The 13,773-nt window shown below is 47.0% G+C and overlaps 1 protein-coding gene across 1 annotated transcript in view; it reads left to right on the top strand.

The window, feature by feature from the left end:
* SLC4A8 (solute carrier family 4 member 8) overlaps nucleotides 1-8,670 on the top strand; it is a gene marked incomplete at both ends in the record, with an annotated part of 108,177 nt that extends 99,507 nt beyond the window's left edge. Inside the window, 8 exons of the mRNA XM_080704886.1 lie at nucleotides 453-588; nucleotides 1,885-2,019; nucleotides 3,941-4,113; nucleotides 4,227-4,366; nucleotides 5,551-5,655; nucleotides 5,943-6,124; nucleotides 7,243-7,333; nucleotides 8,363-8,670. Coding sequence (XP_080561012.1) covers nucleotides 453-588; nucleotides 1,885-2,019; nucleotides 3,941-4,113; nucleotides 4,227-4,366; nucleotides 5,551-5,655; nucleotides 5,943-6,124; nucleotides 7,243-7,333; nucleotides 8,363-8,670 — 1,270 coding nt within the window. The remainder of the gene's footprint in view (nucleotides 1-452; nucleotides 589-1,884; nucleotides 2,020-3,940; nucleotides 4,114-4,226; nucleotides 4,367-5,550; nucleotides 5,656-5,942; nucleotides 6,125-7,242; nucleotides 7,334-8,362) is intronic.
* Between the last annotated feature and the right edge of the window lie 5,103 nt (nucleotides 8,671-13,773).

Here is a 13,773-nt window from a genome sequence, read left to right as displayed (position 1 = left end):
AACTGTATAACACACACAGTTATTTTTAGTTGAGAACTAGTCTACTTGTAAATGAACTTAAAATATAGCCAGATCCAAATTGTGGTGACATCTTCAAAGTATTGTGTTAAAAGCAGGAATGAATCATGTGTTCCCTTTTTGTCTCATTGTAACACTTTTATTCAGTCTCTTCAACTAAGAGTCTTTACTGGGATGGAAGATTTGGGCCATGAGGTGCCTCAGGGAAGCTCTGGTTACAGAGAAAATGGCAAGTCTCTTGGAGAAGAAGCAAGACCAAGTCTGGCCCTGTCCTCGGTCATCTCAAAGCCATGCCGAAGCATTCAGTTACTCTTGATGTTGCCTGGAGGACACCCAGCCATCCCCATACCAGCAGCCACTCACCAGATGTGAACTCAGGAGCAGAAGACCACCTCCTGTTGGCTCTTCTCCTCCTCTTCTTTCTTGCTCTTCAGAACTGCCACCATTCAAGACCCAGGTTCCTGTTTTTCAGACATTGTCTCTGAAACTCTCTGCTGGCCTGCTGAGCCCCATAAATCCATTCTGCCACTGAGGATTCCTGCAGCGAGCGCCCTCTTCCTCAGGGATGAGGTGGGAGGTAGCAGGAGAACAGAGAGGAAAGGGAAGCTTTCCAGGTCGTATTGGTATCTGTAGGCTCCAGGCAGCTCTGGGCCTCAGTTCAGTTGCCTACCTGTGGCGGGGGTGCTGGTCAGACCTGGAGACCTGGAGGCTGTCAAGAGGTCTGCAACCAGGAGGTCAGCCGCCTGGGCATCAGTAGTGCTCACCACTGCGGCCTCTGACCTGGGGGCCTCTATCACTCCCTAGCAGCAGTCTGTACAACTCAGTGAGGCCCTTACAAGATGCAAGGGCCAAGGGGGATACTGGAGTTGTTTAGCTCATTTAGGAAAAGGCTCAGGGGAAATCCAGTAATGACAAGTGAGCAGCTTCTCTTGGTCTTCATCGTTGAGAGTGTAAGAAAATAAGCCTAGACTGCTACAAAAGGTATTAGTTTAGCTACCAGGAAGGACTTCCTAGCCTGAAGATTTGCCATAATATCTGCTTTCTAGGTATCTAGGAAAGATTTGATAGCAATTGTTTGTGTGTAAAGGGAGACATGCTGTTTTTATTGGCCATTTTTGAGACTTTGACATCTTGCTGCTTTCTCTTGAGAACACATTCAGATTTCATCCCGGAGAGATCCAAGTGCTTGTGTCTCCCTAGCTGCCTTAGTAGTGAACCATCATCAGCTCAGTGGACCAGAACCGCCTTCAGCCATGTGGCTTCTTCATCATCATGGATTCTTTGGTTGACAAAAGTTCTGGTTCTCAGATGTAAAAGGCTACACTGAGAAATGAACCGTAACCGGCAAAGTTAGTTTTGGTATTGAAAACTATATTTTTTCTCTCCTATGTTTCAGTGAATATCAAGGTTCTGGGCTCCAGTGTATACAGACCTTCCCTGCCTTTGTGCACAGACTGTGACTGGCCAACCAGGATATTGTGCAAGAATCCAGTCATATCAGCTTTTTATTCTGGAAGATCTTGATATAGTGAGAAGGTCCTCTCCTGTGCTGTCTTTCTTTTCCTTTTTTTCCCCAGAGACACAAACTTACTTGCTTAGGAAAGCACATACACAGTCAAGGGAGAATGCAGGCCATCTCCAGAGAGAGATACCTTGGGGTAAAGCAAGGAGCACGCTCAAGGGAGAACACGGGCCATCGAGGGAGACAGACAGACAGACAGTCATGCTCTCCTAGAAGAGGAGTTGGCTACTTTATTGCATTTTGCATTCAGTAGACTCTTAAAATATTTTCCTGTATTCTAGTCTTGGTCATTAGGTTGATGTCAAAAGAATTCTGCATTTCCCTTGTCGTTCCTTCTCTCTTAGGGGCACAGTTATTTTAGTTCAGAGATGATTTTCAAGATATTTAACAACTGGTGCAGGACAGACACCAACCCTCAGAATGGGTGCCTGCTTAACAAGCAGACCATCTCGCTACTGGCTGATGGCACACTGCCTCAGGTATTAAGTACAGGCATCCCCTCTGTGCTGTGGGTATTGCTCCTGGCTTGTCGCATTTCTACTCACAAGGCTGTTTAGGAACAGCCTTGGCTTTCTTTCCTAGTGTAGACAGGATTGGGCATGTTTCTTCAAAACATGTGGGCACTACAACCTTTGTGAATCAAAGCTTCACATTTTATCACCTTAGGGAAAAATCTAAGAATTGTATCCCTTTACCTAATTTGGAAAAATTTAAAGGCAGCCTTTCAGTGGGAAAACTTTCTTGATGACTTTCCCCTATCACTCTTTGGCTGCTTTTTCGAGCTTGGCTTTTGTCATTGTTTCCATCCCCTGAAAACATGCCTCTTTTCTTGCTTCGTCGTACCCCTACCATATTTCCCTGCCACTCTGTGTGTAGGGAGGATGGTGGTGTTCCCCGTTTCCCTTGCCTCAGTTGCACCTATAAGAAACATAATATGAAAGAGCCATGGTGGAACAAAACCAGTGAGTGTCACTCAGGGAAACTCAGGAGGGGAGCTTCTTTGTTAATTCTGTGCAGTGCAGTCACAGGACCATGAGTTCTTCCCCTGCTGGGTTCTCCCAAGTCACTGTACCCTAGGAATCTCAGCCACCTTGGAAGGCTCTGCCGATCCTTTAGGACATTAGATTTTTTTCTCAAACAATAGCCAAGCTCATTTCTGCTACATGGACTGGCAGGAGCCATTCCATGCTCTTACTCTCTTTTCCTCAGCTCTCACCAAACCCTCAGCCCTGTTCTTAGCTGCTTCCTTGCTTAGGTCTGTGGCTGCTGACATGATGGCAGAGTCAACGTGGGCAGTATTTGGGGTAAGGAGCTGGGCATGGAGATGAAGCAGCAGTAGCAGTGCATGTTCATGTACCGACAAATGAGAACAGAGCCACAGGCTTTCGTCACTGTTACTAAATGATGGGGTAGCTCTGAAAACATTAGGGGATTCTCACCTGAGACTTCTCTGATAAAATAGCTTGAGAACAAATACAGACAAATTCTTATGAAAAAAATGTATTTAAGTTCAGGAAAACCTGATTTAGAAGTAGAAAGCGAAGCAAATTGTTAGGTGGTTTTTATGCGCACATCTGCTTGGGCCAGAGCAGTGGTCTACCTCTTTCACAGCAAGGGGAGCTTTCAGGAAGAGTTTGAGTGTTGGCAAGCCAATGCCAAACAGGCTGGTGGTGTTGACACAGGGAGGGACAGAGGCCAGGATTTAAGAAATGATAGTAAAGGGAATACTGGCTCTAAGGAAAAGAACTTGATTCTAAGTGGGTAAATTTCTTCCTGGTCATAACTTTTAGGGAAAGATTGCTTTAGAGAGAAGGTGAAGATCAGCAGAAATGACTATAAAATTGCCAGGTCTGTTTGGTTGCATACATCACAGACTGGTTCTTTGTGGCTAGGTGTGATTTCCAACTCCTGAAAGATTGTCAAGAGATCTGGTCTTTGCCATGTCCGGTTTCTATCACCATCTCCTCATTGTAGAAACCTTTGAGGTAGAGGGAACCATATTCTCCCAAAAGGCGATGTGAACGGTCAGTTTCTCTTTGTCTGGGACGTGACTGGCTTTAAAGTTAGTCATAAATGTTTGATAAAATCTGCTGAGTCCCAGGCTTGGTTGCTGGCTCAGGCTATGAGTGCTGTGACCTTCAAGAAGTCTCTGGTTTGGGGAATCTATGGTTTCTGGTCATCCAAAAAAGGCAGTTCCTAATTCTACTTTATTTTCTGCCCACTCGACTCTCTAGGTGTCCCCTTTACTAGAGGAATCAGTAATTCTGCCCGCATCTTCTCTGCTACTTCATTTTCCACGTTGGATGCCTCAGGTTTTCCTGAAGCAGGGAGCAGGCTTCAGCATCAGAAGCACTCACTACCCAGTATGTCTTCTCTGCCGCTTTCTCTGTGTCTCTGAAGTCCTTCTGCAAGAGAGACAGCCCCGCTGCTGAGGACTGTCAAACAGTCATCTTTACCAGTTCTTCACTGGATTTTTCTCACACTTCTCAGGTTTCCAAGCCACATCCTAGCAGGACATCTTGGAACCCTGCATTGAATGTTTCCATCCTTCTTGACTTACTTTTGGTGGTATGGTAGCCATTGGGCTTCCCATGAGGTAGAAATCCTCAGAGCAGGCCCTGGCTGGCCAAGTAGGACATCACCCATGTCCCCGCCCCCTTTACTCCTCCCTCTGCCTTTTCCTCAGTCTTCTAAGTTCTCCTTGGAGGGACAAAGCTCTTGATCGAAGGTCCCAAAACTACCACTCCATCACAAGGATGATGAGAAAGTTGATCCGTTCTGGGGCTTCTCGGAAAGGAGACTTTATGGTTATATTCCTTATTTATGGTGAGGAACTAAGGATTCTCAAGCCCTCAGGCTTGTCCATCTTCTAGTGTAAATAGAAAAGGACATTCCAAAGCCAAATAGAAGTGATTTTTCTACTAAACCTTTATGATTCTTGATGCCCTTGTCTCTTAACATTAATTATAGAGAAGGGGCCATTGACTCAGCTACATTTTTTTTTTTTTTTTTGGTCAGAAAGGAGGGCAATTTTCATAACCAAGAGAAGTGTGAAGTAACTATATCACTACTTGGAGTGAGAAAAGAGGAAAGGAGTGTTATGTGAACCTTTCCAACGGGAGAACGCAGGAAGTGCAGTGATTCATCCAAACGTGTAATTCTTTTAGGAGATTCTGTGCTCAAAGGGAATGGAATGGTTTCTGATCCTTCTGAAGAGAAAAGGAATAACATTTTTCTTAAATCTAACCCACTGTCAGCACTGGAGAATACAGAACTTTTTCTTCTAACTGATGGCATTAATATTTCCTGAGGGAGAGGGAGAACCCACCCACTGCACTTTTCTGAGCCAGCAGAAATCAGCAAGCTTGGCTCCTCTTCACAGGTCTGTGGTGACGTCAATGTGCAGGTTTTTCCCATGTGCAATAATGTTGGGAACAGAAGCACCAAACTGAATGTGCAATTGCTCCTTTTGTACAAGAAGCCAGAATCCTCCTCTTCCTCCTCCCCTTCTCCCATATTCACTCTCCTGGGATGATGAGCCTCCCTCTTGTTTCTCTGTGTCTGTCTGTCTGATTGGTTAGAAATGGCTGCCCTTGCAAGCTCATGGCGTAGGTGGAGAGCAGAGTGACCTTCCCACGGAAGGGGACAACTTGAGGTGCTGGTACGTTTCCCTTGTTTTCTATGTTCTTCTTTCTAGTAGTTCTCACGTAGAGATAGAAATATTTTCATTTTAGAGATTCCAAAGTATATATTTTTAGTGTAAGAAATGTACCCTCTCCACATTCCATGGTGTAAATAGAACTGGGGACAAATGTGCTGTTGTGATAATCCCATAGCAATCTATGGTAGGAATAAGACCCCTTTTCCCATCCATGTCTGTGACCCAGGGCAGGTGTTGTGACACCGCACCTCTAGACCTCTGCCCGCCCAGCCTTGTGTGTGCTTACCCACCCCCCACAGTTGAAAAATAAAGTCTGTATAAACTGTTGACACCCGTGGTGTTCTTTGAGCCTGGGTCAAGGGGCTGAGTCGACGCCGAGCAAGTTCAGAACTTGTGAAGAAGAGATATGAAGATGGTGAAGAAAAGGCGCAGTGCTCTCTGCTGAGGGGCTCGGGTGAGAGGATGGCGCATTCCATGGCACAGACCCGAGAGTCCTTGGCAGGGCCACGGAGGAGGCCTTAGGCCCTTTCGTAGGGGATGGCTCAAGCGGAGGGCAACAGGCTCTAGGAGGAGAGAGCTCATTGTGGAGCTATGATCAGGTCCTCCAGAGCAGTTGCTAGTTGTTAGGGACTCCACAGCCTTGAAGTCCAGAGTTTGAGATCAGTGATCAGTCCAGAGTTGGTTTTTTGAGGGGTGCGACGTGCTTGGTTTCTCTTTCCCTCAAATCCTTTCCCTCAAAAGCTGTTGTCGGGTTGAAGGGACGGGGAAGAGGAAGCAGTGGAGCAGAGACCGTGAAGGATGATGGGGAGGTGGTACCGAGTGATGAGAAAGGCTCCATAAAAGCATCCAGCACCCAGTGTGAGCAGGTCACTAAGCACGAGCCAGAGCTCCCTGGCTGGGAGGCCTTCTGCAGACACCTCACAGTACACGCATGGTGCCCTTTACCTCACAAAGACACGTGCCTAAATTTCATTGAGTCACGTGTAGTGTAGAAGATACTTTTGGAAGAAACAGAGCCAGTTCTTTGTATGTAAAGAATGTACCCTCTCCACATTTCACTTGTGTGTGGTACTGGGGAATGAGCCCAGGGCATTCTACATCCAAGCTACCCCCTTACCCTATTTTTCTTTTTTGTGTGGTACTGGAGGTTGAACTCAGGGCCTTCTACGTCCAGGCTACACTCCCAGACCTATTTTATTTTTAAAAACAGTCTCAGTAGGTTGCTGAGAGTCTTGCTATGTTTCTGAGGCTGTCTTCGAACCTGTGATCCTCCTGTCTCAGCCTCCCAAGAACTGGCCCAGAGCTGGGCGTGGTGGCGCACACTTGTAATCCCCGCGCTTGAGAGGCGGAGACAGGAGGATAGCACAGGTTTGAAGCCAGCCGCGCTGGCTTAAGAGACCCTGTTTCCAAATATAAATATAAAATAGGTCTGGGAGTGTAGCCCGGAGGTAGAAGGGCTTCCAGGAACCCCAGTACCACCAAAAAAAGAACTGACCCAGCACCTGCGATCCCCTGTCTCAGCCTCCTGAGTACCGGGAATATAGGTGTACACCACCATGCTCGGTTGAGCCAGTTCTTTGTGTGTTTGTTTTACTGGGGATTGAACCAATGGGCATTATTCTGAACTACACCCTGGCCCTCTTTATTTTTTATTTGGAGCAGGGTCTTGCTAGGTTGCTAAGGACCTTGTCAAGTTGCCTGAGGCTAACCTTGAACCTGGGATCCTCCTGTCTCATCCTCTCAAGCACTGAGATTACAGGTATGTATCACCATGCATCTCAGAGGTCAGATGCCTCAGGCTGCAGACAGGTAGAGGTGCTGGTGCCGGAGAAGATACTTATTCTCACAGTCAAGGTTGTTAATAATTCCATCAGGTGTTATGTGGCTTAGGACAACACTGGGTTCAGTAAATGCATAGGAAGCAATAAAAAAAAAAATTGGAAGGCGGTGGTTCCTAGGCTAATTCAGCAGTAATCACATCAAGGCGCTGGTCAGTTTCTTTATAGTCCTCTTGGTTTTTTTTTTGCCTCCTACTCACAAGGTGGTTCTTGAAGCTCCAGGCATTGCATTAACCAGTGTAACTTCCAAATGCAGGAAAGGATTAGGAGGCAAATGGAGAGAATCTCCCAGAAGTAACCCACATACGTCATTGGTCAGAACTGGACCATATAGCCATCCTTTAAGATAGAAGAGAAATGGGATTTTGTTTGGATTGGCCTAGTTAGGCTTTATCCTCTGGCACTGGGCTCATCTTCCTTGACCATACTGCTGCCTCAATAGTTGTACAAAATTTGGACTCTGTTAGTAAAGAATAAGGCAGGAGTTCCAAGTGATTACATATTCAAAAAGTATCTGCCAAGGGACTTGGAGAGCCTGAGCCCTGAGGCCTCCCGCAGAGCCCAGCTAGAGAGCTCCGTGAACCTCCGCGGCAGGACCTGGGGGGGAGGGGGTCTCCTCCAAGGTCAAGGCTGTGCACTCTGGATTTACCTTGGATTACATTCACCTGGACCCCGACACTGGTTCCCACTCCACACCAGCTGGTGGAGTGTCTGGGTGAGGCGGGCACTAGGAGTCGCTTGCTGCTCTGCAGCTGACTCCAAGTGCTGGTGGGTGGCTGTCCACCCCCACGAGAAGCCTCACCGTGGCCCTGGCTCAGGTCCTCTGTGTCTGTCTCACCTCACCGGCTCATTCTCACCCCCACCCCGGGTGTTCTTCCTCACTGAGGCTCTGCTGCGATGTCAGCGTCTTCTGCCTAGACTCACAGCTTTAACCACCCCCAGACTCCTTCAGCTCCAGCTCCCTTGCTCACAGCGTCACTGTCTCTACATTTCCAAAATGATTCCCAGCACAGAATGTGGTTGGTCCCTGCGCGTCCTTTCTTCCTGGTAGTCCCCTGACTGGCCTTTGGATCTGGGACCTCTGAGTCTGGAGCCACCCGTGGGCCAACTGGGGAAGACTGAGGGTCAAGTGGCAAAAGAGGTAGCTGTTGAGGGGCGTGTCTTCAGCAGGGGCTCTGACTTGTCCATTTTCCTTAGAGGAAACAAAAGCCAGAGAGACACAGTAATGATGTGTCTACTTGGTGATGGCCAAAAGCTGTTCTCCAAGTTGCAAACCTGGACACAAATTTACCCCTTTCACCTTTTAGTCGTGTTGAATTACAGGAACACACAGACACTTGCAGGAGGTTGCACGGCTCCCTCCCCAGAGGTCCCCTGTGAGCTCCTTGTCTCATGATGAGGTGTCCCAGGATGGAGGCAAGCACAGGCCTTCCCTGAGCAGTGGTGATGGAGGAAGGGCACATGAGGGGACCCAGGGAGAAGCAGCAACCTGGACCCAAAGAGCGACTGGGCATGGGGGAACAGAGGTGGGTGGAACAGTACTCCAGTGTCACAGGCCTGAGAGCAAAGCTGTCATGGGAAATAGAGAGGCCACTCTGACAGGACATATCAGGGCAAGCTGGTCTCTGTGAGGCAGATTTGGACTTGATACTTACAGCTAAGGCTGAGGCTGTGCAGGATTGGACCAGCCATGCCCAGCCCTGGGGATGCCAGGCCGCTGCAGCTGTGGGAGGATGGACGCAAGCTCTAAATGTCTGTGATTCTGTGAGGGATGGGGGGGTGCTACAGACAAACAGCGTCTCCCGGGAGCTGGCTGAGATGGGAGGGTGATGATGAAGAAGTGGGTGGGAACAGATGTCTGAGCCGAGAGCAGGGAGCAATGGGTGTGGGAAAAAAGAGTGGGATGAGGTTGTCTGTGTCTGAGGCAGAGCAGGTGGGTAAGGGCCTCGGCACTCCAAGTGCCCGCTGCTCTGGCTAGGGCTTTGGTTTACAATGGGACCCAGGTTTTGTGGATCTAGGTTAAAAATTAAGGTTCCATAATATTATAGAAGGGTATTTCCCTGACTTTCCCTGCCCCCAAGTACGATCGTATGACATCCAGACCCTCTTAAAAGCCCTGCGGCTGAATCATGTTTGCTCAGGAGTATGGCAAGCTTTCCATCTCAGGCTCCAGTTCCAGCTCTGTGTCAGCTCTGTGTCCAGCTCTGCTGAGCAGGACACCGCTGCTTCCATTGCCTCTACCGCCCACTGCAGAAGTGCTGCCCCCCTCATGCACTGGTGGCTCTGGCTCCTGGGGGCTCTTGGCACAGCAACGCCTGGCTGCAGGGCTCAGGGGCTCTTTCTGCCAGGATCGAGGCGTTTTCCGCCGATGGGATCCTAAAGCTAAATTGCCTTGGTTCCTCCAGTGGGCCAAAGGGAGACAGTTTATTTCAAGGTACTGTTTCCTGGAAAGCTCAGGTTCCATGAAGAAGAATGAGCAGGATGGCCCCTCCTGCCGATTCCCCACGCTGGACTCACCAAATGCGGCCAGGGTGAGGCTGATGCAGGCAGGAGAGGCTATGAGTGGGGGTGACTCCCCAGGAGGTGGGTGGGGGACTGGCAACAAGTAGCACCTCTAACATAAAAATGTGCTAAGTATGTGCCAAATGCTGGGCCAAGTCCTTTAAATACATCCTTCATCTAACTCTCACAACAGCTCTTAGAGGTAGGCATTGAGATTCCTTTCTTTCTTTCTTTCTTTCTTTCTTTCTTTCTTTCTTTCTTTCTTTCTTCTTCCTGTCTTTCCTTCTTCTTTATTTCTCTTCCTTCCTTCCTTCCTTCCTCTTCTTTTCCTTCCTTTCTTTCTCTCTCTTTCTTTCTTTCTTTCTTTCTTTCTTTCTTTCTTTCTTTCTTTCTTTCTCTTTTGTGGTACAGGGGAATAAACCAAGGGGCATTCTGCTGAGCTACACCCCCAGCCCTATTTTTTTCTGAAACAGGGTCTCACTAGGTTGAGTCTCACTGCAATCCTCTTTGTCTTCACCTCTCAAGGACTAGGATTATAAGGGTGCGCCAACACCCTTGGCTGTGATTCCTTTTTTATAGGTTTGGAAATTGAGGTTAAAAGGCAAGTAACTTGCTTGATGATGTACAGCCAGTAGGTGGCAGAGCAAGGATTCAAACCCAGGTCTTTCTGAGTCCAAAGTGCCTACATGCTCAAGTTAATATCACTGCCCTGACCACACTGGACCAGCTGGTTCAGTTCTGTAGGCCCAAAGACCACTTTGGGTTTTTGTTTGTTTGTTTGTTTTTTACTATGGTACTAGAGATTGAACTCAGGGGACATTCTACTTCCAAGATACATCCCCAGCTCTTTTTATTTATTTATTTTGTGGTGGTTTTTTTTTTTTTTTTTTTGGTGGTACTGGGGGTGGAACCCAGAAGCTTTCTACCTCCGGGCTATACTCCCAGACCTTTTTTTATATTTTATTTGGAAACAGGGTCTCACTAAGTTGCTGAGAGCCTCACTAAGTAGCTGAGGCTGGCTTCGAACCTCTGCGATCCTCCTGTCTCAGCCTCCCAAGCGCAGGGATTACAAGCGTGCGCCACCACGCCCGGCTTATTTATTTTGTTTTGAAACGATCTCACTAGGTTGCTAAGAGTCTCACTAAGGTGCAGAGGCTGGTCTTGAACCCGTGATTCTCCTGTCTTAGCCTCCTAAATACTGAGATTATAGGCATGCACCACCATGCCTGGCTCCCAAAGATTACTTCGAGAGCTGAATAATTTGGTTTGGTCACTTCTGAATTGACTTGTTTATTAAATCAATGAACAATGATAGGGATGTACACTGTCCCCTGAGCTCAGAACACAATGGTCAACAATTCATAGAGCTTCTAGTCTAGAAGCAGAAACATAAATGAACTGAGGAGAAGTCAGGAGATAACAGTTCTGGTTCTAGTAAAATATTTGTGGCCTTCAATCTCTTTCCTAGAGAACATGGCTTCACTTGTATTACCACTGGGTGGCTGACTCAGCTTTGTACTGCCTTTAGTGAGTTACTGGAAAAGTTTAACCAGAGGGAACCAGCATTATGTTACTGCAGAGAGAGCCACGCTTTAAAGACCACACTGTGAGCTTGCAGATCAAATACATTCCACCAGCAAGGTCCCTGCCAGGAAGAGTAGAAATGCACACCATAGAGGAAAGATGGGCCTGTCCAGGGCCTCCTAATCAGCCTTTAAGCTCCATGACAAACATCTCACTACTGATACTGTGCTGCAAGTTACCAGCTGCTCTGAGAAGGTCATGGAAGAAGTTGTTTACCTGCCTCTGGATCCTCTAACTCAGCTTTTCCTGCCTCAGGAAAACATGAGAATTCAACTACTGTTTTCTTCTTATTCACCTCTCCCCTTGCACAGCAAAAACATGGCAAGATGGTCCTATATCAGGGAACACCATGGGGCCTCATTCTTCCTTTCAACCCCCAGCTCCAGGTCTCCCCTGGTTCCTGCTCACGGTGACCCTCACGGTGCATGCTCAGCAGGGCCTCCCACATATCATATCTCTCTCTCTCTCTCTCTCTCTCTCTCTCTCTCTCTCTCTCTCTCTCTCTCTCCTTACTACTCCTACCTCCCTGGAGGATTAGAATTGGATGAGTACATGGATGCTTTGGAACTAGACTTGATTTCTTTCTTTTTTTCTTCTTTATTTTAGAGAAAGGAAGATTTATTTGCTCACAGTTCTGGAGATTTCAGAGGTTCTGTTCATGTAAGACCAGGTCTGCGGAGCTCAGGGCACAGCTGTGGGAAGCAGAGAAAGGTAAAGAGCAAGGCCTCTACTTTCACATCATAGAGACTGAAAACAAGCACTAGACTCAATTTCAAATAAAACCTTTACAATAGTGTATAGTAGGCATAATTTAAAAACTCTGACCCTGGACACTGAAATAGGATGAGTGCACAAATCTAGACAGGAGGCTCGGGCAGGAGGGACAAGAGAACTGGCCTTCTGGCCCCGAATGTTCCTATCTGTAATAAGGGAATATTTTATAAGCAAATAAAACTCAGAGACTCTAAGTAATTTTCCTAAGATCACACAGCTATTAAGGGGCAGATCTGCCTTCAAAGCCCCTTTCTCTTCCCACTACACTAGTTTACTTCCCAGAGGCTCCAGAGAAGGCTTTCTTAAGCTTTTTGAACTCCTGCTCCACCAGCCAATTTGATTTCTGTGTCTTTTACTAGAAAAATGGGTAAAATTTTTCCATTATCCAAATATACAATTATTTCACAATATTAATTATTCTCTTTCCCCACCCTGTATCCTGCTGCTCCTCTTCCTGCCAGGCAGTCAGCTCTGAATTCACAGGAAGAGATTCTCACCCCACCCACCCCTGCCCAAGGGCCAGGAGCTGCCTAACAGGGGTATGATTCCCTTTGGAGAAAGGCCAGGATTTTCTGTGTTCAGCTAGACGCGCACACCCAGAAAGAAAGGCGAGATCCAGCGCCTTAGCATGGGAAGTGCCGGTGCCTTTGAGCTGGAATCACAGAGTCCAGAGAGCAGACCTCGGGACACCAGGGTGGGACGCAGGAGCCGGGCCTTCCTCACCGCTTCCTTGGACCATCCAGGAGGTCCTTCCATTCTAGTTGCTGCGGACTGCAAGCGCCACGAGAGCCACGCTTTCTTCTTCACACCGGTCTTTCTGCAGATGGCATTCTAGCTGATCCTTGACACTAAGGCAGCGACTATTCCCTTATTACAGATAGGAACATTCGGGGCCAGAAGGCCAGTTCTCTTGTCCCTCCTGCCCGAGCCTCCTGTCTAGATTTGTGCACTCATCCTATTTCAGCGTCCAGGGTCAGAGTTTTTAAATTATCATAAAAGTAAATTAGAGAACTATGGGGTCCAATAGCAGTGTGTGGCTACTTAAACTTAATTAAAATAAAATGTAAACAGATTCAGTTCCTGGGTTTTACCAGCCCCATGCCAAGTGCTTTATAGCTTCACAGTGGCTAGTGGCTAGACTTTTGGATGCCTCAAAATAAAACATGTCCACCACTATTTTACAGTGCTCTTATCACACATTTAGAAGGTATAATGTTACACCAAAGTATAAACGTTTTCATGTCCTGTTGCTGTGTAACAAATTACCAATACCCTAGTGACTTAAAATAACAGTGAGCTGGGGTTTAATGGTGCACATCTGTAAACCCAGTAGTTGGAAGGCTGAGATAGGAGGGTCACAGGTTCAAAGCCAGCCTCAGCAGTTTAGCAAGACACTGTTTCAAAATGAAAAACAAAATGTGGCTGGGGGTATATCTCAGAGACAGAATGTCTCTGGGTTCAATCCCTAAACACACACACACACACACACACACACACACACACACACACACACACACCATTCACTGGAGCTAGGGCTAAGGCTCAGTGGTATAGCATTTGCCTAGCATGTAGGACACTGGGTTCAGTCTTTAGTATTGAAAAAAAAAGTCATTATAAACATCATTATTAATGATTGAATAACATCTAATTTGAGACATATTATTACTTATTTAACTAATTCCTTATTGCTGATTTCTGTGCTGTTTTATTTTTTGCCCATTATTATTAACATTGTGACAAATATATCTGTGCACAAAGGTGTTTCATATGTCACGTTATTTTCTTAGCATAGGTTCTGTAATGTAAATTATTGATTAAAAAGTATACTAATCCAAGCCGGGCGTGGTGGCGCACGCTTGTAATCCCAGCGCTTG

This window comes from Muscardinus avellanarius, assembly GCF_963383645.1.
Source record: "Muscardinus avellanarius genome assembly, chromosome: 11".
Taxonomy (NCBI): domain Eukaryota; kingdom Metazoa; phylum Chordata; class Mammalia; order Rodentia; family Gliridae; genus Muscardinus; species Muscardinus avellanarius.
Note: the sequence above shows the minus strand (reverse complement) of the source record. Positions and strands in the feature narration are given on the sequence as shown.